Below are 26,997 nucleotides of genomic sequence, written 5' to 3' on the forward strand. Positions count from 1 at the left end.
TTTGAGGATTTTTATAATAAACTGTTAGAGAAAATAAAGGTAAGAGCTCTTGCTTCTAATGGAGCTGCAACTTAAAGAATTTTAAAAGAAATTCAGGAAACACAAAAAGACAGTAAACACAAATATAATTTTACTCAAGATATACAGTAAAAGATACAACTTTTTAAATGATGAGGATTGCAAAACTAGGCCTGGACTCATCTCACAGAAAAGGAAGTTAGTAAACACAAAAAGAAGGAAGGCAAATATACAACCACCAACAGTTCTTTCTGGTACAGGACGCGGGCGTCCCCTGTCTCCCAGGATGCACAGCAGAGGCTACAGCACACGCGGGTGGAACTCCACTCGGGCTTTCTGGTACAGGACGCGGGCATCCCAAGCAGTGGCGGGACTTGACTGTGCTCCTAAGCTAACTTTTTCGACACAAAGACTTTCAGAACAAATCTGAAAAAATTGGGGGGGCTAGCACTGTGGCATAATGGTCAAGTCGCAGTCTGCAGTGCTGGCATCCCATATGGAGCAGCTGGTACTTGAACCCACATCCATATGGGATGCCAGCTCCTTGCTAACACGCTTGCGAAAGCAGCAGAGAATGGCCCAAGTTCTTGCATTCTTACACCCATGTGGGAGACCCACAAGAAACTTCTGGCTTCTGGCTTCAGCCTGGTCCAGCCACAACTGTTGCAGCCATCTGGGGAGTGAATGAGCAGATGGAAGATCTCTCTCTCTCTCTCTCTCTCTCTAACTCTTTCAATACATAAATAAATCTTCGGTGGAAAAAAAAAAAAAAAGATGACAGAGCCTTAAGCATTTCCTGATAAATGAAAACAAGAAAATATCTAATATCCCACTTAGAATTTAATCAAGACCATCAGCGTATCAGTCCTTCTTACCCTACTAATATCAACTGTAATATATTAAAATATATAGCACTGTGATCAAAATAAAAAAGGCCATTTCAACCACTGAAGTAAACAGCCTCCTTAGATAGATACAAGAATTTTATCATGGTACTTTTCATTTTAATGTAATATCTATATTATTTAGGTGAGAACTTAAAATGTTATTGAAACAAAATTAAAACATTTTTATTTTAGAGGAAATTTTGAAACACATGCATAGATGTTTCATAATGCAGATTTTACATCAACCTTTTGAAGACTCCATGTACTGTGTGTGTGTGTTTACCTCAGAAAATATCTCAGTAATTAAGACAAGTATTCTTTCTAAATCACAATGCCTTGCCAAGTCTTTCAAATCACTGTTGGCACACGGCAGCACAGTGGACTGTGCCCAGCAGCCAAGCCCACTGTAAAAGTGCTCTTTCTTTGCCAATAGGGATTGTCTACAGGGATGAACTGAACACGCAGATGGTTCCCAAGTCAAGACCGGTCTCTTCAATGTTAGTAAGCACCCCTCCCTCCATGGGACAGGTCTAGAAACAGGCACAGGGTGCAGTTCTGGTATGGGAAGTCACAGAGGTGGGCTGTGGAGGGAGTGCGTGGGCACGGACTGCTTTCACGTGAAGAGCACTAAGACCTCTGACCCGCAGCTGCGATGACTGCATGGCCCTGTAGCTCAGGTTCCACGATGCAATGCCTTGAGTGGGTTAACTCTCTGGAAAACCATCTTTCAAATTGGCCACCTAAAAGCACTATAGCACAATCAAACACAGACAAAAATGAGAGAAGATTTTACTCATGAATGACTGACACTTCAAGGGTTGCGATTCCTGGACTTGCAGCCTTCTGTGCTACAGCAGCCCCAATCCCCCAACAATGCGAACAGTCTTCCTGCTCAGAGTCAGAGAACAGACTTCAAAGCTGGCAGATGAGCTAAGGATTTAGGAGAAAACTCCAAAAGGGTCAGACAGTAAGAGAAGCACGATACTCTTGGAAATGCAGACGACGTCCACATCGCGGTCTACCCATGAGCAAACATGCATGAAAAAGGCCCTTTGGGCTGGTGCTCTGGCGCAGTGGCTTAAGCGGCTGCCTGCAGCACCAAAATCCCATATGGGAGCTGGTTTGGGTCTTGGCTGCTCTATTTCCAACCCAGATCCCTGCTAATGTGCCTGGGAAAGCAGTGGATGATGTCCCAAGTAGTTGGGCCCCTGCACCCATGTGGGAGACCTGGATGAAGCTCCTGGCTCCAGGCTTCAGCGTGGCCCAGTCACAGAGTAAATCAGAAGAGAGAAGATACCTCTCTCTCTGTCTGTCTGTCTGTCTCTCTCTCTCTCTCTCTCTAATTCTTCAAAAGAAAAAGGCCCCTGGGGCCTAGCAAAAGATCAACAACTTGGAGATGATAGAATAAAGCTGGTATTCTACTTGCTGCCTTTGTTAGAACAGAATTTACAGTTGGCCACAAGTATCAGTTTAGCCCAGTGGAATCAACACAAGGAAGAATTTCATGGTGTATGGTAATATCAAGAATATAATTAGGCTGGCACCACGGCTCACTAGGCTAATCCTCCGCCTGCGGCACTGGCGCCCCGGGTTCTAGTTCCGGTTAGGGCGCCAGTTCTGTCCCGGTTGCTCCTCTTCCAGTCCAGCTCTCTGCTGTGGCCAGGGAGTGCAGTGGAGGATGGCCCAAGTGCTTGGGCCCTGCACCCGCATCGGAGATCAGGAGAAGCACCTGGCTCCTGCCTTCGGATTGATGCAGCGTGCTGGCCGTAGCAGCCACTTGGTGGGGGTGAACCAACGGAAAAAGGAAGACCTTTCTCTCTGTCTCTCTCTCACTGTCTAACTCTGCCTGTCAAAAAAAAAAAAAAATATATATATATATATATATAATTAAAGAACAAGCAGACAAAAGAGTAAAAACACAGAAAATAAACAAACTCATTCTTATGAGGAAAAAACAGGCAACACAAAGTCACCTAAAGATAACCCACAAGACACAATTACCAAATAAAAATTTAAAAACAGCTATTATATATGGAGGAAATATTAAAGGCAACATAAGCATGTCAAATGAATAGCTGAGGAATTTCAGCATGAAAGGACACTTTACAAGGAACCAAATGAAAATTCTACGGCTACAATTAAAAATAGTTAAAATACACTGCAGCCAATGGGAGGCTGCAGACAAAGTCAACAAAACTGAAAGTGGACTACCATAAAATCATTCAGGCTGGCAAGTGGGAGAAACACAAGTTTACAAAAGAGCAAACAGTCTCAGAGCTGTGTAGGATGCCAGCAGTCTGAAAAACTTATAACTGAAGACCCAAAGTAAGAAGAATGAACACAGCAGGAAAAAAAAAATCAGAAATAATAAACATTAGAATCTATTACACTGATGGGGTACTTAATTCCCAGAAACCTGGCAAAACTGGGCACAAGTAGATAACCCTAGACCTTGGTGAAATTTTACCACCTGGCACCAACAGTTACCAGCACCGCTCCCAGAACATACCAAACTGACAGAACCGTAGTCGTAACCGAAGAGCTTCGACAAACAACCCCCAGTGAGGCTGCTGCATGTCCAGGCCCACCTTACCACAGGTGATGTGGCATTCTGCACATCCACAGGACCCTCTCCCAGTAAGCAGCTTTAACCACCCTCCTTCTCCACCCCCGCAAGCTTAAGACTCACTTCAGGACCCCTGCCTGCTGGCCAAGTGGGTTGAAACCTTATTCTTTACCCTACGCTGTCCTTTCTACAATGAAAAGAATGTTTTCTGCCTTAACCAGTCATCTCCACAAATTCTTAGGACACTGAAATCCTAAACCAAACAATACACCTTTAAATTTCAAATTTAGCATAAGGGGGAAATTTATGCTTTTTTTCTCCCTTGAGCTTTACTGATTTATTCAAACGGCAGAGTAACAGAGGGAGAGGGAGAGACAGAGACAGATCTTCCATCCTCTGGTTCACTCCCCCAAATGGCCTCAACACTCGGGGCAGCCAGGGTGAAATCAGGAGCCAGGAATTCTATCCGGGTCTTCCTCACGAAGACTTGGGCCATCCTCTGCTGCTTCCCCAAGCACATTAACAGAGGGCTGGGTGCGAAGTGGAGCAGCTGGGACTCCAATCAGTGCTCTAATATGGGATGGCAGCACCAAAGGCAGTCGCGTAACCTGTAGCACCACAAAGCTAGAACCAAGAGGAAAAAACGTAAAAACAAGCGTAAATATACCAGAAAACTCATCAAACTTGTAAGCAGGAAAAGTAAATCTATACCTACACACATCAGTCAAACCTGTAAAATCATCGCCATCTTGAAAGCAAACATAAACAACACAGTCTACCCAGAGGAATAACGGCAAAGTTTGCGCATAATCTGTCCACGGAGGAGGAGGAGGAGGGGCGGGCTTGTCAGTCTCGGGGCTGCTGTCCTGAGGACCTGCTCTCAGGGAGGGGTGAGGGCACGGGCTCTGCCGTCAGGGAATGCTGATGACGGTCAAGTGGGCTTCAGGGCTTTCTGCCCAGAGCCCGGAGCTGCCCCGCAGGAAACCTGCCAGGACAACGCCAGCCTTCATGGTGTCGTCCTGAAGTTGGGAGTCCAGAGAGGAGAACCTCGCGGGGCTTGCTGTGCCAGTGCCTCAATTCAGAGCTATCTAAAGGCAGAACAAGGACACTTTAGGCAAAGGGAGGGTGGACAGGAGACGGGGGCTTCATGGTACCTAGCACTAACGGCACTACTTAGGGGCTCAGTTTCACCTGGAAAAAAGGTAGTCTGCAAGTTGATAGAACACCTAAATCGCTGAAAGAAAAAAACTGAACGAAAAAGTTCATGCACAACAAAACTAGCTTCTAAAGACAGAATCAAGACTTTTTGAACCTATCAGGCCACTGGGGTCTGATAGAACTGGTTAGGTCACTGGGCCTGAACACCCAGGCTCAATGAAATTGGGTACAGACAGGCCAGAGCTTGTGGTGCAGCAGGTGAGGCCACCTCCTGCAGTGCCAGCATCCCACATGGGCACTGGTTTTGAGTCCCAGCTGCTCCACTTTCGATTCAGCTCCCTGCAATGGGCTGGTAAAGCAGTAGAAGATGGCCCAAGTCCTTGGGCCCCTGCACACGCATGGGAGACCTGGAAGAAGCTCCTGGCTCCTGGCTTCTGATTTGCACAGCTCCAGCTGTTGCAGCCAACTGGGGAGTAAACCAGTGGATAGAAGACCCCTCTCTCTCTCCCTCTCTCTCTCTCTCTCTCTCTCTGTAACTCCGACTTTGAAATAAATAAATAAATCGTAAAAAAAAAAGAGAGAGAGATGCATACCTCAAAAAAAACAGGCAAAAAATTAAGATGTGTAATGAAAAAGAAAATCAAGAAACTAAACTAAAATACTGAAACATATTTTGCTGAACCCAAGCAAAGAAGCACGGAAAAAGGAACAGAACAATGAAAAGCACCAAGGTGGCACAGAGACACGTGAGCGAGCAGCAGACCGAGAAACAGCCACAGCAGTGATCGGCGTGAACACGGGCCACAGAACACCGCTGTATGTCTCGGACCGACACACGAGAAGCACACATGTGACGGAGAAATGGAGAAAGGTAAACACACACACAAGCTGAGAGATCTGTGGGAACTAATTCAAGATACAGGGTAGGCATAACAGGAAGTGTTTCCTATAAGCCTTGTGCTACTAAACTTTTTTTTAGCCACGTACACATATGTACAAAATTAAAAATAGTACTTCAGAAACTTCATGAGTTTACCAATCTAATCAAAGATAAATTATGAACAGAAATAAAATATAACAACAGTCCATGAATAAGACACAAGACAAAATCTGTTTTAACAAAAAAATCAACTGTAAAAAACCCTAACATGTCATGAGGGTAACACCCAACATCCTGAGCCTTGGAAGTGGCCTGTGTGGGGTCAGGAAGCTCCACCCCAAACACCAGTGCAGTCCAGCAGGGTGCACGTGCATCTCACATCTTGATGAACTCTTATCTCCCAGCTACCTGAGAACTGAACTTACAGACACTTTAAACACATTCTAAACTTGGGATTTTCTGAAACTTACAAAATGTTTCGTAACTGAAGTAAAGACACACTCAAACAAAAAGTAAATCGCTCCAAATTTCAATGTGTCATAAATACTGTCACCAGAATTAAATTACCTAAAAAGAACAGTGAATTGGAATTTTAAGTTTTAATTACAAAGTAAAATATTTAGATAATTCTTACAAAACTGTCACATCATAATAAAAGTTTAATTTTAAAGAACTAAATTGCTAAAATTAAAGACATTCTTTAAAAGCTTCAATTCTGCTTCATTTCAGTTTATGATTAATGCCACTGAATAGTTTTTTCAAACCACTCATACAATTTACTTTCTGTTTTACAATACTTGTTTTTAAAAATCCTTTATTTCTACAATAGCAACTTAGAGATTTACATTTATGCTTCAACTATTCTCAGATAATAGGCTTCAATGACAAAGAAAATACTTAACTAAATTTATATCCTTGAAAATTATACAAACTTGACCTAGAATAAAAACAACTCACTTGGATTGCAGAGAGTAAGGTAAATTTAAGAAAATAAAAATGCAAATATGCATTTTAGCAGTCTCTTGAATTTATTAACCTAAAAGGTTTAATTTCCATTTTCCTGTATCAGCTTTATTTATAAAATGTCGTGCCCTATAAATACGCTGTTATTCTCTATAGTCAAGCACCCTCTTAACAAATCTTCTCATTAATATGTAAATTTAAAGTCAATCGTTCTTCTCCCTGACAGCCCCATGAATTCCTAGTGCACTGTATAATCGGCTTTGACTTGGCATCCACTATTTATCATCAAAGATGTCAGTTAGAAAAATTATGGAAAACGCACTGCAATTGATACGACTGCAATCTACTTTGTCAACACTTAATTGTTCCTCAAATCATACATTTACATATAAACAGCCTAAACACTGATCTATAATGATGCAAATAAACTAAATTAAAAATCACTTCTGCCCCTGAAGAAGCTTGTTTGTATATGATGTGTTCATTTGAGGACTTACTGACAAAAACATGTACATCCAGTTCTTCTCACAGACTATTTCCACTAATTTCAAATTCTTAAAAAAAAAAAAAACTGCCACCCTTCAAGCATATTAACATAAACAATTGTTTTTAAAAATTCAATGAGAAACATGATTTTGCTCTTTGAATAGCAGATTTAATTATGGTTCTTAGCTAATTGAGAGCTACGGTTTGGTGGCTCTGAAGTTAGTTTTGACTTGAACAATTAATAAGCTAACACAGAAAACCCTATGAAAGTAACCAAAAAAATGTTACTTTAAAAGTCACGGCCAGTGCCGCGGCTCACTAGGCTAATCCTCCACCTTGCAGCGCCGGCACACCGGGTTCTAGTCCCGGTTGGGGCACCAATTCTGTCCCGGTTGCCCCTCTTCCAGGCCAGCTCTCTGCTGTGGCCAGGAAGTGCAGTGGAGGATGGCCCAAGTGCTTGGGCCCTGCACCCCATGGGAGACCAGGAGAAGCACCTGGCTCCTGCCATCGGATCAGCGCGGTGCGCCGGCCGCGGTGGCCATTGGAGGGTGAACCAACGGCAAAGGAAGACCTTTCTCTCTGTCTCTCTCTCTCTCTCTCTCACTGTCCACTCTGTCAAAAAAAAAAAAAAAAAAAAGTCACAAGAGGGGCAGAAACTGTGTAGGCCAAGCATCCGCCTTAGCGCCAGCATCCCACGCAGGCGCTGGGACAAGTCCTGGTTGCTCCTCTTCTGATCCAGCTATCCGGGAAAGCAGTGGAAGAGCACTTGGGCACCTGTAACCACATGGGAAACCCGAAGAAGCTCCTGGCTTCAGACGGGCCCAGCTCCAGCCACTGCAGTCATTTGGAGAGTGAACCATCAGACAGAAGACCTCTGTGTCTCTCTGTGTCTGTCACCATCTCTCTCTTTGTGTGTGTCTGCAACTCTGCCTCTCAAATTTAAAAAACTCTTTAAAAAAAAAGTCACAAGATAACAATATAAAATAATGCTGGCCCACATATGGAATAATTATGTATTTCTGGCAGCATCTATTATCAGCAATAATAAGTGAGTTGTCAAAAATTCGTGTACCTCACTTTCTTCACCTTCAAAATGGGTATAATTCCAACAGCCGAATCTCAAATAAAATACTACACAGGAATGTACAGAAAGGGCTGGCACTGTGACTTAGCAGGTAAAGCCGCTGCCTGGGGTACCAGCACCCCATGTGGGCACCAGCTGGAGTCCTGGCTGCTCCACTTCTAACCCAGCTCCGAGGAAAGCTGCAGAGGATGGCCCAACTGCTTGGGTCCCTTCACCCACATGGGAGACCCAGAAGAAGCTTCTGGTTCCTGGCTCCTGGTTCCAGATTGGCCCAGCTCGTGCCATTCCTACTGGCAAACAGTTTACTTCAAGGTAAAATGGCGCTTAACTGCTCACAAAACGGTGTCCACAGCTACGCTAAGTGCCTTCTGACTACACAAAAGGACAGCAGTGCTAGAAGGAAGACTTGGGTACTGCCGAGCCCATGACAGGGTCCATGCAGGTGCTGGGGCGAAGGGCACCAAAGGCCCTGACTCTGCCGTGATACCGTCCCCTCTGCTTTCACTCTGAGAGACTCTCACTGGTGTTTACTACACTGCAAGTGTTTTACAGCTTCGGCATGGAACACAATGCAGACAGAAACACTGAGTACTTCTCAGTCTTCTCCAACGATGGCCCAACTCTGCTTTGTGATCTGGTTTGCCAACTTCTAAAACCAACAGTACCATGTGCAGAAATAAAAAGTTGGAGGCAATACGAAGTATCAGAGAGAAAGCCTCCCAGTCTACAAATGCCTGAACTGTTCTCTCCAGAGGATGAGACCGTGAACGTGGCCTAAATGTTTGCACCCATTCGAGTCTGATGTGTTTCTATCAAGAGTGTAACAGCTTGTACAATACCTAATTCTAATACGCAACAGGAGCTGAGCCATCCAAACCTTTCACATTGGTTCTGAACAGATCATACATGTGCATGCGTGGACACAAACCTGTGGCTCTGAACAGATCATATATGTACACAGAGATACAAGCCTGTTATCCTGGTAATTCTGGAATAAACAAAAGTTTCAAATAGAACTTAAAGAATAATCTTTCCACAGACTGAGATCATCTGATATAATCTTAAATTAATAAAGTAAAAATATTTTATTAAAAGTAAAATTTCTAATCACTAGAATAACTGAAATTAAATGGATGCCAAAAATTGCCTCTAAAGGGTCAACAAAGAGGCTGTGAGAAGGAAACCTATTTTTTATTTTTTCATGTGCTTGAATTATTTCTACAATCATAAATCTGCATGACTTCAGTTAGTTTAACACAAACCTTCTTTAAGTCATTTTCTTTCCTTTTCTCTCCCCTTTAAACCAAGGACTCTTTCTCAAAGGAAATGATACACACAGCTGCATAAAGGCAGGCAAAGAAAGGCAGGTCTGCGGGCAGGCACAGCAGGCGCCCAGAGAGCACCAGTGCCCCCTGGTGTCCCTGGGCAGCACTGCTTCCTCCTAAGGGCATTCACAGCACCGCCAAAGTCAGAATGCAAACAAGTGGGGGGAAATGACCAGCCCAATTCCAGCACATCATGGACAAGGACCAGACTTCTGCTCACATTTGTAATGACTGCTGTTCATGGACTTACAAGTGAAAACACAAAGAAATAATGAATACAGAATGCACACAGCTTTAAATGCATATTTTATCTAAATTAGGATGAAATAAAATCCAAGGAACAGAAGATTTTAATACCCATAACATGTTTTAGAAGACATGATAAGTAAAGTACATATTTTAGACCCTGTTTCTATATCATCAAAAGGGAAAGAACATTTGCATTGAGCTACAGAAAATGATCTGATAAAGTAATAAAATATTCTTAAGAGGTAACAGGGTACACACAGGCCAAAATTACCTAAAACTTTACTTAACAGGAGAAAAAATTATCTGATCAGCAATTTTGAAAGGAACGGATTGAAGTCAAACAAACAAGCTGGTTAGCAACAAAAACCTCTTGTCCTGGCTACCACCTAAGGAGTCAGGAAATTTTCAACATGGATGAGCTGCCTCCAAAACTGTCCTTTGTTAATGGGCGAGGGAGGGGGAGAGGGGAGGGCTGCGGGTGGGAGGGAGTTATGGGTGGAAAAAGCCATTGTAATCCGTAAGCTGTACTTTGGAAATTTATATTAAATAAAAGTTAAAAATAAATAAATAAACAAAAAAAACTGTCCTCTGTTAAATGATGAATAAAATTACTGAATAAAAAGACACAAGAAAAGTATAATTTCATTAATTTATGAGCACTTATGTGCCATTAAGATATTTATATATGAGTAAGTGAAAATATACTTTAATTATAATTATTTTTATAATATAAAAAGTCAAATGGAATTAATTTCATAGTCTTTTGGATAAAGGTATATTTTTAAATGTTTAAATAGCTCTTAATGCTATCAAATATTAAGCCAGTGTAGAAAACATAAACATTTTATAATTATAGACAAGATTGACATGTCACCCCCAAGCATACATTAACAACATTTTTCCATTTTAGTTAACTTTTTCTCTCACTTAATATAATTTTAAAGGAACAAAATCAAGATATACTGGGCACTCAAGGGCTAAGCATGAGTTTATGTACAAACTACTCTAACATATTTAGGGGTTATCTTTTAATTTTTACAGAAACAATTTTTTTAAATTTGTAATACTACACTTTATAAAATTAAGACAAAAATTAAACTGAATGTGCAAATCTTACGGGCTTTATTTATGCTTCAATAATACATATTTAATCTTTATATATTTAATATAGATGCAATAGATAATTATAACATGCATTTAACATATAATAAATATTTAACTATATACAGAGTGATTTCCATCAAGAACATATGTAACATATATAACAAAATTTTTAATTTTCTAAATTATCAGAATAAGCAGCTTCAATTGTTAATCTGCACAAAGAAAAAAAGTAACTTCACTTTAAGGTATATTTATTAATTTTACTACAAGGCTACGAGCTCAAGTGAAGAAAAGGAAAACAAACACATTTAGAAACATAAAACTAGGAAAAAATAGTTTAAAGTTCAAAAATAGTTTCCTGCAACAGCAAAAATTCATATGTAATAGTGTTTCAAACCTATTTACTGTTCATGGACTTACAAGTGAAAACTTGTAAGTTTATATTTATAGAAGTTTATATTTATAGAAGTTTATATTTATAGAAGTTTATATTTATATTTATATTTATATTTATATTTATATTTATATTTATAGGAGTGAGTACATGGAACGGCTAGGGCTCAAAGGTGGGAAAATAGCGAGTACTACAAAGTCATGATTTGGCAACATCACTGTAAATACTGTGTCATACTACTGCTCCTGACAGGGCCTCTGGCCGGGTTACACTCCATGCTCACCGTTCCATATATACCAAGCAGCACCGAAGCAACGGACATTATCTGTGCATTTATACTGCTTTCTGGACTTTCTAAAATAACATGAGAAAAATGAGTCCCACTGAAATGCAAACTTTTGTGCACATTTTTAACAGTTCATCCACTCTCTTGGTATAATTTATAAATGGAAGATTGTTCAAACTTACCTCTTTCCAAGGGCTAACAAACTGTGTTCGGGCATATCGCGTTAGCATGTGGATTATGACAACCTGCCCCCACTCTTCCACGTCAACCAGCAAGTTACAGAGCTTGCGGTAATTCTTGTGAATCAGATCGATTCTTTCTGGGCATACTTCTTCAAACGCCATCACAACACTGCCAGCTACCAGCTAGAAAAGAAAGAAATAGCAACTCATTAAAAAAAAGTTCCCCTGGCCCCACCCAAGACGCTACTCAGGAACACAGCTGTGTAATCACTGTTAGGATACTCAGTATTCAAGTATTCCATCAACCAACTAAAATGAATACTCATGTCTGAGTAACAAATTTTAAAGTACCACTCCCTTAAAGAATAATTTTAATAGTTGTAACATGTCTGGCAAAGTAACACTTCTCTGAAGAGAGTCAATACTGATAATTTTTTTATTTCCTAAGACTAGATTTCAATAAGTTGTTCATACACAGATTAAACATTAATATGTACCTTTTCTATATTTCAAAGCTACCTAATTTTAACCTGAAGATTCATAATAGACAGAAAAAGAAAACATTAACAAGGATCACACTGTCAGTTCAAAATGAGAATGCCAATAATTCCACAATGAACATATGTCAAAAAGTACATTAAGAACAGTGGTTTTTGTATGAAAACTCTTTGAAATCCTATATATCTTAATCCACCTGTTTTCAACAAAATACTTTATTTACAAAGAAAATGCATTGTTGAAATTTAAGTACGTCAATACTTACTATAACAATGTGTAATAATATATTCCCGAAAACGAATCTTGATGTGAATGGAAGGGGAGAGGGAGCGGGAGAGGGGAGGGTTGTGGGTGGGAGGGAAGTTACTGGGGGGGGGGGGAGCCACTGTAATCTATAAGCTGTACTTTGGAAATTTATATTCATTAAATGAAAGTTTAAAAAAATAATATATTCCCAACAAAATGCAGCTTTCCCAGGACCAATTAGTGATTCATAAATGGTGGTTTCTGAATTGTCATGCTTTTACAAAGTGGTAAAATTAAGACTGCTTTAGTATAAAGACATGAGGCCAGCAGAATCTGTAATATACACACATTTCTCTACATGCAACACTGACAAATTTGTAGTTAGCCAACAATACACTTTTGAAATAAATTAATATCATATTCTATTTGAACACTAGGGATCTTCATTTTAGTATCTAAAATTTCCCCAATGACTTAAAATAAGCAATTAAATAGCAATGTAACTTACTGAAATGGTACTTTTTGAAAAATATTAGATACAATGATATTCATATTTGAGTGTTTGTTCCTCGACTTGGCTGACATTTAGTTTATTAATATGCAACCAACAATACAATTGAAAGAAAACAGCTCAGAATATAGACTTGCTATTATGCTAAACAAGTTCCAAGTCCTGTGGGGATTTCATGAATTACCAATCAGCATAAACGTGAAGCCGCATTGATTGACTCCAGCCCAGCCCATGTACTGGTGCCTGCTGGTCCCAGCATGCATGCACCTCAATCGAGAAAGCAAAGGATTGATTATTTGTGTGAACTAAATAAAAATGTATTATGTGTATAATTTCCTATTTGCCACTGATACAGAAAAGAAGTTTGTGTTTTCAGTTCCATACTTTGATGTCTTCTGCATAAATTACTCTTCTGTGATATATTAATTCTACAAGGTTAAAATTAATATCATTTAAAATGTCTTAAAACAACTGCTTTTGACAAACTATAAAAATACTATTTGTAAGAAATAAACATTTACATATTTACATGTATATAGCAATCATATCAATATCTGTATCAATTGATAGAGTGTTAAAGTACAAAGATAAAGATTATCACCTAAAAAAGAAAATCCACAAAACTGAAAGTGTAATTCAATAGTTTGTTTTTACAAAATACTATGTAAAGCTGGGTTATGTAGAAATTCTTTCTTTCCAAATATTTAGACACCAAAAACTTAAATAAGAAATCAGCTGTCACATGATACAAAACTTTTTAAACCAGGAGTTGTTAAGTAACAATAATTCTGAAGTACCAAGACTCTGAAGTATCTAGAAATATTGTAAATCAAGAAAGCAAAGAAAATATGTAGCCATAAAGCTTAAAGAAGTATTAGAATAATTAGAATGTGACAAGTACCTCCATAAGAAAAAAGTGACTATTTTAGATAGTTAATTACATGGTGTTAGCAATTGGACCCTGCGCTAAACACTAGCATAAGAATTGATAATTCTGTTCTACTGAATGCTCAATATTATATAAAGCATTCAGAATTAAAATAAAATTATTTACTCAGATTTTAAAACCAAAAAAAATCTGATTTCCAAAAAACAGACAGTTAATTTCCATCTCACTGTGTCAATAGTAGCTTTTCATATAAGGGGAGAAATAAATCACTCCAATGAAACTAGCAATGAGCTCATCAAATTCAAATGCAGTTTTCCATTTATGTATTTTTTATATTAAAGCAATAAACATGGTTCATTTATCTTCCCTTGGTTGCCACGTTTTTCTGTGCTGTTGCTATGAACTTCAGCCATTAGCTGTGCTCCAAGGTAAACTACATGAACCATCAACAAAAGTGACACCCCATCTATGGAGTTCATATTTTCTCCAGATTATCTATGCTAGTTGACAAGCTGGTAATGAAAAAAATCACACTAAGCAAATGGCTCTTCTAATAACAATAAATTTTCTATAAAATTATGAAGGGTACAAAACGTTTCCTTGCATCTATTTTGTCATGAATTCTAATTAACGTTGCAAAAACCTGAGAGTGCTGGGTCATCACTAGAAGCACATCCAGGCTTGATTGATAATACAGTCTACGTTGGCCCCGCTGCCAAGATCCCCTTCCCTAAATTAATGGCCATCCAACCTGCCCTAATCATACAGCCCAAATGATATTCCCCTTCTTATTTCAATTTTCTTGAGGCATGGAAAATGGGAAAGATCAGTCATTTATCTTCTAATAGCTGGATAATAGATCTATCACAATAAAACATCTGCACAAACTCACAGTGTGGTTTTTTTTTTGCCCATAACGATGAGGCTTTTTACCAACATTAAATCAATAACTTACAAAATGGTGTCTTTCTTTACAGTTTAGCTATAAACTATCAATCTGTTCATTAAATGTAATGTTATATTTAAAACTGAGAGGAAACTTTACATCATCAAAACATAAACAAACAACTCAACTTTTTATTAGACAGTGATCTAATTTATTTTCCCAAGATACTGATTACTATTAGAAAGTTAAATATTACCAAAATATTTTCTTTAAAATTAACCTAGAAGGAAAGGGAAATAAAACCATCTTGTTTTTGAGGCATTCTAAATAAAGGAATGCCTACTCCTGCACCTTAATTGCTTAACAAATAAGAAAGAACATCTATCTACATTTTAAAGAAAAACAAGACTGCTACAAATTTTAAAAGCAACTTGGTAAGTGAACCTTAGGAAAATCACGTGGTGTTTAGAATGTGTTAATTAGTGAATGCTAATGAAAATGACATAAAAATCTAGAAATGTGCAATAAAAATCACATATAAAGAAAATCATAATTGTTAGGGATTACAGAATGCAGATAAAAGCATCCCTTTTAACGTCACTGATTTGAGTTACAAGGCTTCTTTAGGATCTTCACAAACATACAGGTATCTTCAGACGACATCTGCCTACATAACACTAAAATGTTATTTCAACTAGTTACCGTAACTGCATTCCAAAACCCAACGTGATTTGTTTTTTGGAAAGAGATAACCGTATGACAACAGCGGTCACTCTCCAGTCAAAGAGAAAGCGATCCTATCACCTTCAGTACGGTCACAGCACGCTCCACCTTCTCTTACATGAGAATTACTGTACTAATTTACTCTGAGGTCCCGACTGTAGGAAAATCTTCCCTTAGCCTAGAAGAAGCAAGGACTCAGCACCCACAGAAGTTTGTGCAAGGTTTAAACAGATCACTCATCAGTAGCGTGCTATCATTATGATACTGATCCTATCAACACACAACTGACAGGATATACATTTTTTTTTCAAAATTGTAAATAAATAACACAAAACCATTTAAGTGGGAAAATGTTAAATCAAATTATTTGATTCCTTATTGATTTTAAATGTCAATGCTGACATTGTAAATTCGGTAGGGAGAAAAAAATGCACCTATATTCCTTCAATAAATTATTACATGTGACCAAAAAGAGGGTAAAACCTGAGATAAGACCTATTAAACACTGGTATAGACAAAATATTTTTAACTTCAGGGAGTCTTCAAAAAGTTCATGAAAATGCATATTATGAAAAAACTAACAATGGATTTCAAACATTTCTTTGGCCCAAATAAAATTCTTTTAATTTCATTTCCAGTGAACTTTTTGAGCACCATCATATATAATCATAGAAAGGAAAAAATTATCAGAAAACACTTTCAAAATACATTTAATTTAAACACTCATACTGGGTAAATCTGAATCTCCCAATCCAACCCCCTCCCCCAAAAAAACAAAAATCAATGCCCAAAATAAAAACCACAACAGGTTTCAAATTCTGAATGAATAAAAACCACAGTTTTCAAATTTTAAATTACAGATAAGTACAAAAACCCTAAATTGCCAGAGTTACTTTCACACTTTTATCACAAACATTACAAATACCTAACACAATGATGTTGTGGGGCTGGGAGTGGGGGAGGAGAATGATGTGCAGATGCCCAGAAGAAAACAGACAGTTAGGCAGCAGTTAGGGGTGTGCCCAAGCCTGAACTTATCACACAGAGAAACCAGAGTCTACGTGTGGAAACACTGAAAAAGATTCCCCAGCAGACTACAGACTACATTGGAACAGAGGAGATGCCGGAGGACGTCATTTGGAAAGTTTCAAGGAAAAACCAGGTTGAAAAAGGAGTAAAGAGAAGCCCCTCACAAACTGTGGGGTAGTGGCCAGTGTTCTGGCACCACAGTGGGTTAAGCCACAGCCACCTGCAACACCCGCATCCCATGTGCATGCAGGTTCAAGTCTCGGCTTCTCTGCTTCTGATTCAGCTCCTACTGAGCCCAGGCTAAGAGCAACAGAAGCCCTGACAACCACATGGGAGACCTGGATGGCGTTCCAGGCTCCTGCAGCCATCTGGGGAGTGAACCAGAGGACTGAAGCAGGCGCTCTCTCTCTCTTTTTCCCTCTCTCTCCCTGTCTCTGTAACTCTGCCTTTCAAATAAATAAATCTTACAAAACAAAACAAAACAAAACTGTGGGGTAACAACAAAAAGGAATTAGGAAACAGAAAACTTAGGTACTATGATATGTATCTCAAAATTACCTTAGGAGGAAGCCCACACTGTGGCACAGCCAGTTAAGCTGTCACCTGAGGACCAGCGTCCCATATCAAAGCAAAGCCCAAGTCCATAGTCCTAGATGCTCCACTTCTGGTCCAGCTCCCTGCTAATACACCTGAGTCCTTGCCACCCACATGGGAAACCGAGAAGGAATTCCTGGCTCCTGGCTCAGGCTTGACCCAATCCCAGCTGTGGCGACTATCTGGGGAGTAAAGCAGCAAATGGAAAAACTCTTTGTCTCTCTGTCACTCTTCCCTTCAAAAAAATCACACATGTAAACTAAAGGCAAGGTTCCCCTGGGAGGACATGGTTGGATGAAAACGTAATACAGAACATTAAAAAGAAGGGAAAAAGAACTAAGAGAACAAAAATGAGACAAGGAAGAAGAAGAAAGGTTTAGAGAGACAGTGGCTAAAATATAAGACCAAGAAGATCCAACCTACATAAAATTTGAGTCCTTGAAGAAAATAACAACTGAAGAGAATGCCAAAAATAATACAAGTTCTAAATCAACATTTTGAAAGGGCTGATTACATACAAAGAAAAAACTGACCCATGTCAACCAACTCTGACCCTGCAAAACTACTGTTTCAAAATAAGGAGAAAAAAAAAAAAAAAAAAAAAAAAAAAAAAAAAAAAACCTCCTCAAAGCCAAGTGTCTTTAGTAATTCAGACAAAAGTATTTGCAATACACTGAAAAATGGTAAGGGTGTCCACCATATCCACTCCTACGGAACAATGTACTGAAGATATCTGCCAACATAATTAGACAAGAGGAAGTAAAGCCATCTCTAGTTGAAGATATAATTCATTCCATACAAAAATAAAGAAACAAGGAGAATGAACGAGGAAACTAACTCAAATAAATAATTTGGTGAAGGAACACATGCAAGTCACCATGCAGAAAAGCACAGTCTTCTCATTTGTCAACACAGCAAGTTTAAAAAATCTGATTTACTATAACAGGAAAAAATGAGACTACAGACACAAACAACCCTACCCTGTTACCTGCACTCTACCGCTCCCACAGAAGCACAGGCTCACACTTCAAAGCAGTCTTCCTTCTGCATCAGGGATTAGGCAACACCCTAAGTTACCTGCCCTCTACCGCTCCCACAGAAGCACAGGCTCACACTTTAAGACAGTCTTTCTTCTGCATCAGGGATCAGGCAACAAGGGAAACACACTGAGCGTCATGGGAGCCACGTTTCTTACTACTGGAGAGGAATGAAGAAACGAAAATGCAGGCTGCCGGATGAAGTTACAAGTATCAGTGCAAATTTCTGTTATGTGTGTGTTTTTAAATTCACATTCCCTGGAGACACTTATTTCTAATTTTTAATGTTTATTATCACCTCATATTTTATTTTATATAAAATGGCTCCTTCAATCCAAAGAGCAACTTTAGAAATGGTTAAGTCCTACACATTTGGAAACTGAGTCATGAAGGCTTAATATGTTGCTATCTTAAGAAGTTTAGCCATGATCCCAATTCTGTCTAATTACAAAGACTATACTTTTCACCTGTAACATGCTATATCTGGGAAGATACACACACATTAGATATGGAGATTTCATTCCCAGGCCATCTAACGAATCTGTTTTCATCTTCAATGTAGAAGAAATGATGGTAAACCATCTTAAAATAAGGAATGGTGCCGGTGCCACGGCTCAATGGGCTAATCCTCTGCCTGCGGTGCCGGTACCCTAGGTTCTAGTCCCAGATGGGGTGCCGGATTCTGTCCCAGTTGCTCCTCTTCCAGTCCAGCTCTCTGCTGTGGCCCGGGATTGCAGTGGAGGATGGCCCAAGTGCTTGGGCCCTGCACCCCATGGGAGACCAGGAGGAAGCACCTGGCTCCTAGCTTCGGATCGGCACAGTGCGTCAGCAGTAGCAGCCACTTGGGGGGTGAACCAACGGAAAAAGAAGACCTTTCTCTCTCTCTAACTCTGCCTACACCTCCCCCCCCAAAATAAGGAATGTTTCTCATGGATCTTATTCTCCACAGTCCCTAGCAAATATCTTCCACATAAAACAAATGATTTCTTTAATTATTAAAATCAAGTTAACCCCAATAGCAATAAGATCAACTTTGTATATCTGGGTCTTAGCAGCAGACAGTATGCCTGTCAAATAAAAAAGACAAAGAGGAATCAAATTTCTTTCCTCTATCGTCAATTATTGAGTCAATCTATATCTGATTATCTTCAAAATTATGACAATAATGCATAGAAGAAGACAGTGAACATTTCTGCTACACTATAGATTCAAAAAAATCACCGAGAGGCTTAGGAATGAAAACTCCAAGTATAATTTCCATGAATAACAACAGTATTTTTTAAGTAGTAAAAAATAACTAAAAGATTTAAAAAGTTTAGCAGTCGTATTCATTTAGTGACTCTCCTCACTTCAAAAAAAAAAAAAAAAAACTTACTGGAGTAATGAGAAACAAAAGAACACTTGAGACACATATAAACAAACAAAACGGCTAAAAATCCAACCATATTGGCCGGCGCCGCGGCTCACTAGGCTAATCCTCCGCCTAGCGGCGCCGGCACACCGGGTTCTAGTCCCGGTCGGGGCGCCGGATTCTGTCCCGGTTGCCCCTCTTCCAGGCCAGCCCTCTGCTGTGGCCAGGGAGTGCAGTGGAGGATGGCCCAGGTGCTTGGGCCCTGCACCCCATGGGAGACCAGGAAAAGCACCTGGCTCCTGGCTCCTGCCATCGGATTAGCGCGGTGCGCCGGCTGCAGCGCGCCGGCCGCGGCGGCCATTGGAGGGTGAACCAACGGCAAAAGGAAGACCTTTCTCTCTGTCTCTCTCTCTCACTGTCCACTCTGCCTGTCAAAAAAAAAAAAAAAAAAAAAAATCCAACCATATTAATAACGTTAAGTGTGAATGGATTAAAAAACTCAGTCAAGGGCCAGTGCCGCGGTTCACTAGGCTAATCCTCCGCCTGCGGCACTGGCACCACAGGTTCTAGTCCCAGTCAGGGCACAAGATTCTGTCCCGGTTGCCCCCTTCCAGTCCAGCTCTCTGCTGTGGCCCGGGATTGCAGTGGAGGATGGCCCAAGTGCTTGGGCCCTGCACCCCATGGGAGACCAGGAGGAAGCACCTGGCTCCTGGCTTCGGATCGGCGCAGCGCCACCGGCCATGCAGCCACATGGGGGGATGAACCAACAGAAAAAGGAAGACCTTTCTCCCCCCCCCCCCTCTCTCTCTCTCACTGTCTAACTCTGGCTGCCAAAGAAAAAAAAAAAACTCAGTCAAAAGAACATAATGCCATTCCAGATAAAAACCATATGCCATCGACTGGAGACATATATTATATACAAAAATACAAAAAGATTAAAAATAAAAACCTATGGGGGCTGGCGCTGCGGCTCACTAGGCTAATCCTCCACCTTGTGTCGCTCCCCCATTTGCGGAGGAACGACACTAGACCCTGTGCTGTTCTTTCATCTGCTCAGCCCTTCCCGGGTTTGCTGCTGGTTCTTCCCGGGTTGGCTGCCGACCCCTCCACCTCCGTGGAAGGGCAGTTCCCCCTGCCACTTTCCCCACTTCCACGGGGGAGCGGCACACCGCCGGCCGGCTCTCTCGGGGGCTGCTCAGGTGTTCCTTCAGATGTTCCTGGTGCATGTTGTCTCTCTCCTCCTTTATAGTCCTCTTCCACCAATCCCAACTCTGCTACCCACACGCCGAGCACGCTGCTCTCCTCCAATCAGGAGCAGGATCAGCTCCTGCAGCTTATCAGTCAAATTGGCAAGAGGCAGCTGCGTAGAGGTTGTTTGCTCTCTCTCTCAGCGCCATATTGTGGGATAGCAGATGCACAGAATTAGTCCTAGTTCCAGTAATTTAGTCTAGTCTCAGTTGCTCCCCACAACCTTGCGGCGCCGGCACACGGGGTTCTAGTCCCGGTCAGGGTGCCGGATTCTGTCCCAGTTGCCCCTCTTCCAGGCCAGCTCTCTGCTGTGGCCAGGGAGGGCAGTGGAGGATGGCCCAAGTCCTTGGGCCCTGCACCCCATGGGAGACCAGGAGAAGCACCTGGCTCCTGGCTTCGGATCAGCGCGGTGTGCTGGCTGCAGCGCGCAGGCCGCGGCAACCATTGGAGGGTGAACCAATGGCAAAGGAAGACCCTTCTCGCTGTCTTTCTCTCTCACTGTCCACTCTGCCTGTCCAAAAAAAAAAACAAACCTATGGGGCTGGCACTGTGGTGTAGTGGGTTAAGCATCTGCATGCAGCGCAAGCATCCTATATGGGCACTGGTTCATATCCCAGCTGCCCCACTGCCGATCTAGCTCCCTGATGGCCTGGGAAAGCAGTGGAAGGTGGTGGCCCAAGTCCTCGGGCCCCTGCATCTGCAGCAGAGACCCAGAAGAAGCTCCTAGCTCCTGGATGCAGATGAGCTCAACTTGGGTTGCTGCGGCCATTTGGGAAGTGAACCAGTGAATAGAAGACCTCGCCCTCTGTCTCTTCCTCTCTGTGTGACTCTGCCTCTTAAGTAAAATAAATAAATCTCTAAAAATTTTTTTAAAAAAGGCAAGAAAACGTATGTACTAAAAACAGCAACCACAGAAAGTTGGAATGGCTGTACTAACACCAAACACACACAAAAAAAGTCTAAGCAAAAAGTGTTTCTAGAGATAGAAGAACATTTTATAATAACAAAATGGAAAAAACACATATGCACTAAATATCAGAGCTCCTGAAGATATGAAGCAAATAATGACAGAATGGGAAAGACAAACTTCACTATCCCACTCTCAATAAGGCTAGAACCAGTAGGCATAAGACACAAAACACGACCCATACACTACCAAAAGATGATCACTTCATTAAGATCATTCTTTGTAGCCAATAAAGCAGCCTAGTATGTATGAAAATATTTTAATATTTCCTAAAAACACATTTGTAACACTAAAAGCCAATTCTCAAATTTTCCAAAATCCCTTTAACATTTAATGCTTCATTTTAAGATAATGGTTTTCCCAAGTCCTTTTAAAATCCAAATACACTATTGTTTGAAATAAACTTAGATTCTATAAGCGGTCGACAAGAGTCTTCAGTTAAAGAAAAGATTTTCCCCAACTTCAGACTCTGATCAACAAACATGTAGGAGTCAGAGCTGTGGTGTAGCAGGTTAAAACCCCAGCCTGTAGCACCAGCATCCCCTTAGGCCACCAGTTCAAGTCCCAGCTGCTCCACTTCCAATCCAGTGTTCTGCTATGGCCTGGAAAAGTAGTGGAAGATGGCCCATCTCCCTGGGCCCCTGCACCCGCATGGGAGACCCGGAAGAAGCTCCTGGCTCCTGGCTTCCAATCAGCTCAGCTCTGTCCATTGTGGTCATTTGGAGAGTGAACCAGCAGAATGGAAGACCACTTTATCTCTCTCTGACTCTACCTCTCTCCATAACTCTCTTTCAAATAAATAAAATAATTCTTAAAAAAGAAACAAACAGGCCGGCGCCATGGTTCACTGGGCTAATCCTCCGCCTTGCAGCGCCGGCAGCCCGGGTTCTGGTCCCGGTTAGGGTGCCGGATTCTGTCCCGGTTGCCCCTCCTCCAGGCCAGCTCTCTGCTGGCCAGGGAGTGCAGTGGAGGATGGCCCAAGTGCTTGGGCCCTGCACCCGCATGGGAGACCGGGAGAGGCACCTGGCTCCTGCCATCGGATCAGCGCGGTGCGCTGGCCGCAGCGGCCATTGGAGGGTGAACCAGTGGCAAAGGGAAGACCTTTCTCTCTGTCTCTCTCTCTCACTGTCCACTCTGCCTGTCAAAAAAAATAAAAATAAAAAAAAATAAAAATAAAAAAAAGAAATAAACAAGTAACAAACTTAACTTTACAATGCAATCTTTATTATATGGAAACCTTTGATCTTCGAAGATTTTAAAATTCTTAGAAGCTCCATTAATGCTCATACCACTTTGGAGTGGGCATTTGGTCCAGCAATTAAGACGCCAGACTGGTTCCAGCTCCTGAACCCCGCCTCCTGCCACTACAGACGCTGGGAGGCAGCAGGTAACCTCTCAAGTGATGGCCTCCTGTTGCCCCTTGGAGACCTAGACTGCATTCCCAGCTCCCATCTTAGGCCCCAGCTGTCGCAGGCATTTGAGGAGTGATTTAGCAGATGGGATCTGTTTTTCTCTCTCCACAACTGAGGTTTGAAATAAAATTAATTACATAAAATATCCAATGGTAAATGATACTATGTAAATAAAAAACTATTTTAATAACAAAAGATTTTACTTACTGTGCTTTTATCTTTCAAAAGCTTTTCAATTACTTCAATTAACATTTCCTTTTGCTCTGGATCAAGACTGAAACAGTAAAAGAAAACCTTTATCAATTTCTTTCCTTAATTCTGGTTTTAAAAGATGCTCATGGTTCATGATGCTAAAAAATCTTAAAAGAAGGGAGGGAAGGAAAAATTATTTCAACATAGAAACAGAAAAGAAATTTATAGTAAAATAGAAAGTTTTTCTCATAAACGTGTCCTAAACTTCATCACATTAACTAAGTCAAGTATACATGATAAGTGTTTAAATAAGACTTCACTTTTAAGAAAAAAGACTTAATCTGTTTGAAAGGCAGAGTTAGAGACACAGAGTGAGATAAAGAGAGGTCTTCTCTTCACTGGTTCACTTCCTAGATGGCTGCAATGGCAGGATGTGGGCCAGGCAGAAGCCAGGAGCCACATGGGTGCAGGGGCCCAAGCACGCGGGCCATCCTCGGCTGCTTCCCAGGTCATGTGCAGGGAGGTGGATGGGAAACGGAGCAGCTGGGATTCAAAACAGCCCTTCCAGGACAGGATGCCAGCGTTGCAGCAGGCAGCTGTGCCACAACACTGATCCCCCAAATCACTTCTCAAACTAGTTGGAAAACCCAAGGAAGTAATTTCAAGTAGGTAGAGCACAAGTTGCTTCGACTGGGTTAAAAACAATAGCCATCATGTTTACTATGGATACATAACTGCTTAAAACAAATACAGGGAATTTCCAAATAAGAATGTATTATCATACCAGTGGGAAGACAGGTTTTTAAAACCTGCCCTATAAGAACCAGAAAAATAAGAGGTAAGAATGGACTGTATTGTGTTACTAGATCATGAATTCCTGGCTACCAGCAGGACTCAAGGCCAGAGAGAGAACCTGCAGCACAGTGACAAAAGGATTTTGAAGCCATCATAGTGAGCTTTGATCTTTCCCAAGTTTATAATGAGAAAGCTCAAGAGTGAAAAGCAATATAAATGTGGACAGTTACTTTAAAAATAGGAGTTTTTACCTTTTATAGGCATTATATAATTATATTATTAGCCATTATAATTATCTGAAGCTTCAGGTCTTTCAACTTCTTTCAAATTCCAGTTTCAGTCGCCTTCTCCAAGAAGTCTTTCCTAACTAATCCCACATCACTGCATCTTTACTTTCTGGCCAAACCGGTAACACGATGGCTTCTGTTCTTCCAAAGGTATCATTAGTATGTTTTTGCATACAACACACAATGGCACTTGAAAAAATGGGTGGGAAAAGTTTAAAAATAGTATGTATTTCCCACAAACTTTTTGAAGATAAATTTTATCATATGCTAATATCTTGGTCAATTATAGCTTGCCTTAATTATTTGGCATATGATTGATTTTCTTCTGCAAATGGAAAATATACTTTTCTTAAGTGTCACAACTGCTATTGTTGGCATAAATCTGGCTGACGCAGCGCTGTGGACACACTATCACACACACACAGTGTGCTACTACAGTCTCATAGATCACTTTTCAAAAATCATTTAACAAATAGCTCTGGGAAAGAACGAGACAAGGAGAAGAACAGAAGGAACAAAGATGGAACAAGGGACAAGCTGAGAAGATAATGCAATTAACATTCTACTCAATAATACAGAAAGAAATCTCAGTATTCTAATAACTGAGACGTGTGTACAAGGGACAGACTATATAAATGAGAATTCAAATTCTGATTATTTTCAAGCTAATAAAATCTATCACAGGTCCCATTTATCACAGGTCCTAATTAGTTCACAAATTAAAAGCTTGCATAGGGTTTCTGTAACCAAAATTAAAAATTCATAAAGATGTCTGAGGCAAATATTAATCATTTGATTTACTTTTAAGAGCTCATAAAATAAGTCTCTGTGGTCCATCACCTTCTGGGTAAGAGTGCAACATTACAGATTTTCAGTATTATCAAAAACACCTACCTGTACAGCTTCTGTATTGCGTGGGCTGCGTTCTTCCTAACATACGGTGACAAGTCGGCAGAAGCGTCCTTGATAGCGAGCATCATGATAGGCACAATGATTGGCACTCTGATGCTTGACAGAACTCTCAAAGCACTGGCACGGATTAGCTGGTTTGGGTCCTAACGAAGCGCAAAAATACTCATCAGAATTTTAAGTTTGCAAATATTTCAAAGGCATCTTTATGACAATTAATAGGTGCTTATAGGGTGCAATATAAAGACAGGAGAAAGCTACTTGAAGTGAACACCCAGGATATGGAAGTGGGTAAAAACAAGTAAATAAACGTTTATTTCTATGAATATTTTAAAGAAAAATAATGGTTATAATTGAAATTGATAAATTATTATTACATGAGGCAGACTTCTAGGATTTCATAATAATAAAATGTTGCAGGTCATAAATTTTATCTTTGAGAAGGTCTTATGCTCCCTCTTTGAACACTTTTTTCAATTAGCTGCTATGATGAACAGTTTTTTGATGCATGCTAATGTTTTCACCAGACATACAGAAACATCACAGAAGCTACAGCAGACAAGGCAAGGTTCCAGGTGGCTATACAAATCACTTTCCAATGGCGCTGACCAGGTACTAGGGCAGACCTTTTAACTCTTTCGAGACAGTCCTGTGCTATTTAGAAGATTACTGCTCCAGTTCTTCAAGTGCCCAGAAACCGTAACTATCTGCCTGCTGACTCCATTATTTACCTTCAGAGCCCGCTGAAAAGTGCTGATGGATAAGAGAGCCAGGTCCTGCTGCTCCTCGGCGTACCGGACCAGGTAAACATACACCAACTTCTTTATCTGGTTTAAAAAAAAACGTTTTTGAAAGTCATTTACTCATAGCCGGAGGGAAAATTTAAAAATCAGTAGGTTCTACACCAAAATATACTCTCGATTATTTCTCTAGTATATTAAGTATACCTGGTCATAGTTCAGATTATAAAATAAAGATAATATTTTGGCAACCAAAAAGCTTATGAAGTAAGCATTTTAATCATCTAATCCATAACAGCAGCATTCTATCAAGTGTCCCTCCCTCTAAAAGGAAATTTAAGAAATTCCCTGAGCAAAATTCACAAGAATATTAGAACAGTAACTGAAGTGGGAAGTATTTTCACAATCAGTAAGGAAGAACGAACGTGAGCCCTGTCCAGCAGTCACATAGTAAGGGGACTTATACTTCCTTCTTGCCCCAAAGATTCTGGAGTCCCGTCTCTGACCTAACGGGAATACTCACACCGTATTACACATTATTCAAGATTTCCAGTTCAGAATTAACAATGTACAGTGGGTACTTCAAAAAGCTCATGGGAAAATATAATTCAAAGATAAGCATATTTTGCTACAAAAGTTTTTGAAACTCAAGCATTTTTTTCCTAAAATGCATTTTTATGAACTCTGAGACTTCTTGTATGCCTGGATTTCAAAACATTTTTACCACTATAAACTTATCTTTTAAATCCATTTCCACAAACTTTTTGAAGCAATCTCATATGTCAGTAACACTAATTTAATGTAACAGAAACTCCAAAAGCCTGGACTTGTGTTCTGAAAAGTTTTTAAAGCCAATTTAATTATTAGGCTTAACACAAAATTATGAACAGAAAAAAATAAATAAAAATGGAATTTTAGTTGTTGTTCATCAATTGCTTCCTTTTCACAAATCCTAGATACTACCTGATTGCTTTTTGCATATATACTGGCATAGTACACCCTAAAATTTTCTGGAATGTTCAAAAAAACATAAAAAATGGAAGGGAGACTAGTTGGAAATGGCTGGAGAGGAAAAAGAGTGCCACCCTGGGTTATGCCAAA

General features: G+C 40.4%; 1 protein-coding gene across 11 annotated transcripts in view; it reads right to left on the reverse strand.

Annotated features, from left to right (window-relative positions):
- Positions 1–26,997, reverse strand: part of AP3B1 (adaptor related protein complex 3 subunit beta 1) — a 269,201-nt gene that overhangs the window by 171,520 nt on the left and 70,684 nt on the right. For all 11 annotated transcript variants that reach the window (XR_016220329.1, XM_070056312.2, XM_051837574.3 and 8 more), the window contains 4 exons: positions 25,888–25,983; positions 25,142–25,302; positions 23,181–23,247; positions 11,583–11,765 (listed from right to left, as the gene is read on the reverse strand). Coding sequence is in view for 10 of the 11 variants with exons in the window: in XM_070056312.2 (XP_069912413.1) it covers positions 11,583–11,765; positions 23,181–23,247; positions 25,142–25,302; positions 25,888–25,983 (507 nt within the window). In the remaining variant the exon portion in view is untranslated. The remainder of the gene's footprint in view (positions 1–11,582; positions 11,766–23,180; positions 23,248–25,141; positions 25,303–25,887; positions 25,984–26,997) is intronic.

The sequence above is a fragment of the Oryctolagus cuniculus genome, chromosome 14 (assembly GCF_051225735.1).
Source record: "Oryctolagus cuniculus isolate XC-2025 breed Fujian yellow rabbit chromosome 14, ASM5122573v1, whole genome shotgun sequence".
Classification (NCBI taxonomy): Eukaryota; Metazoa; Chordata; class Mammalia; order Lagomorpha; family Leporidae; genus Oryctolagus; species Oryctolagus cuniculus.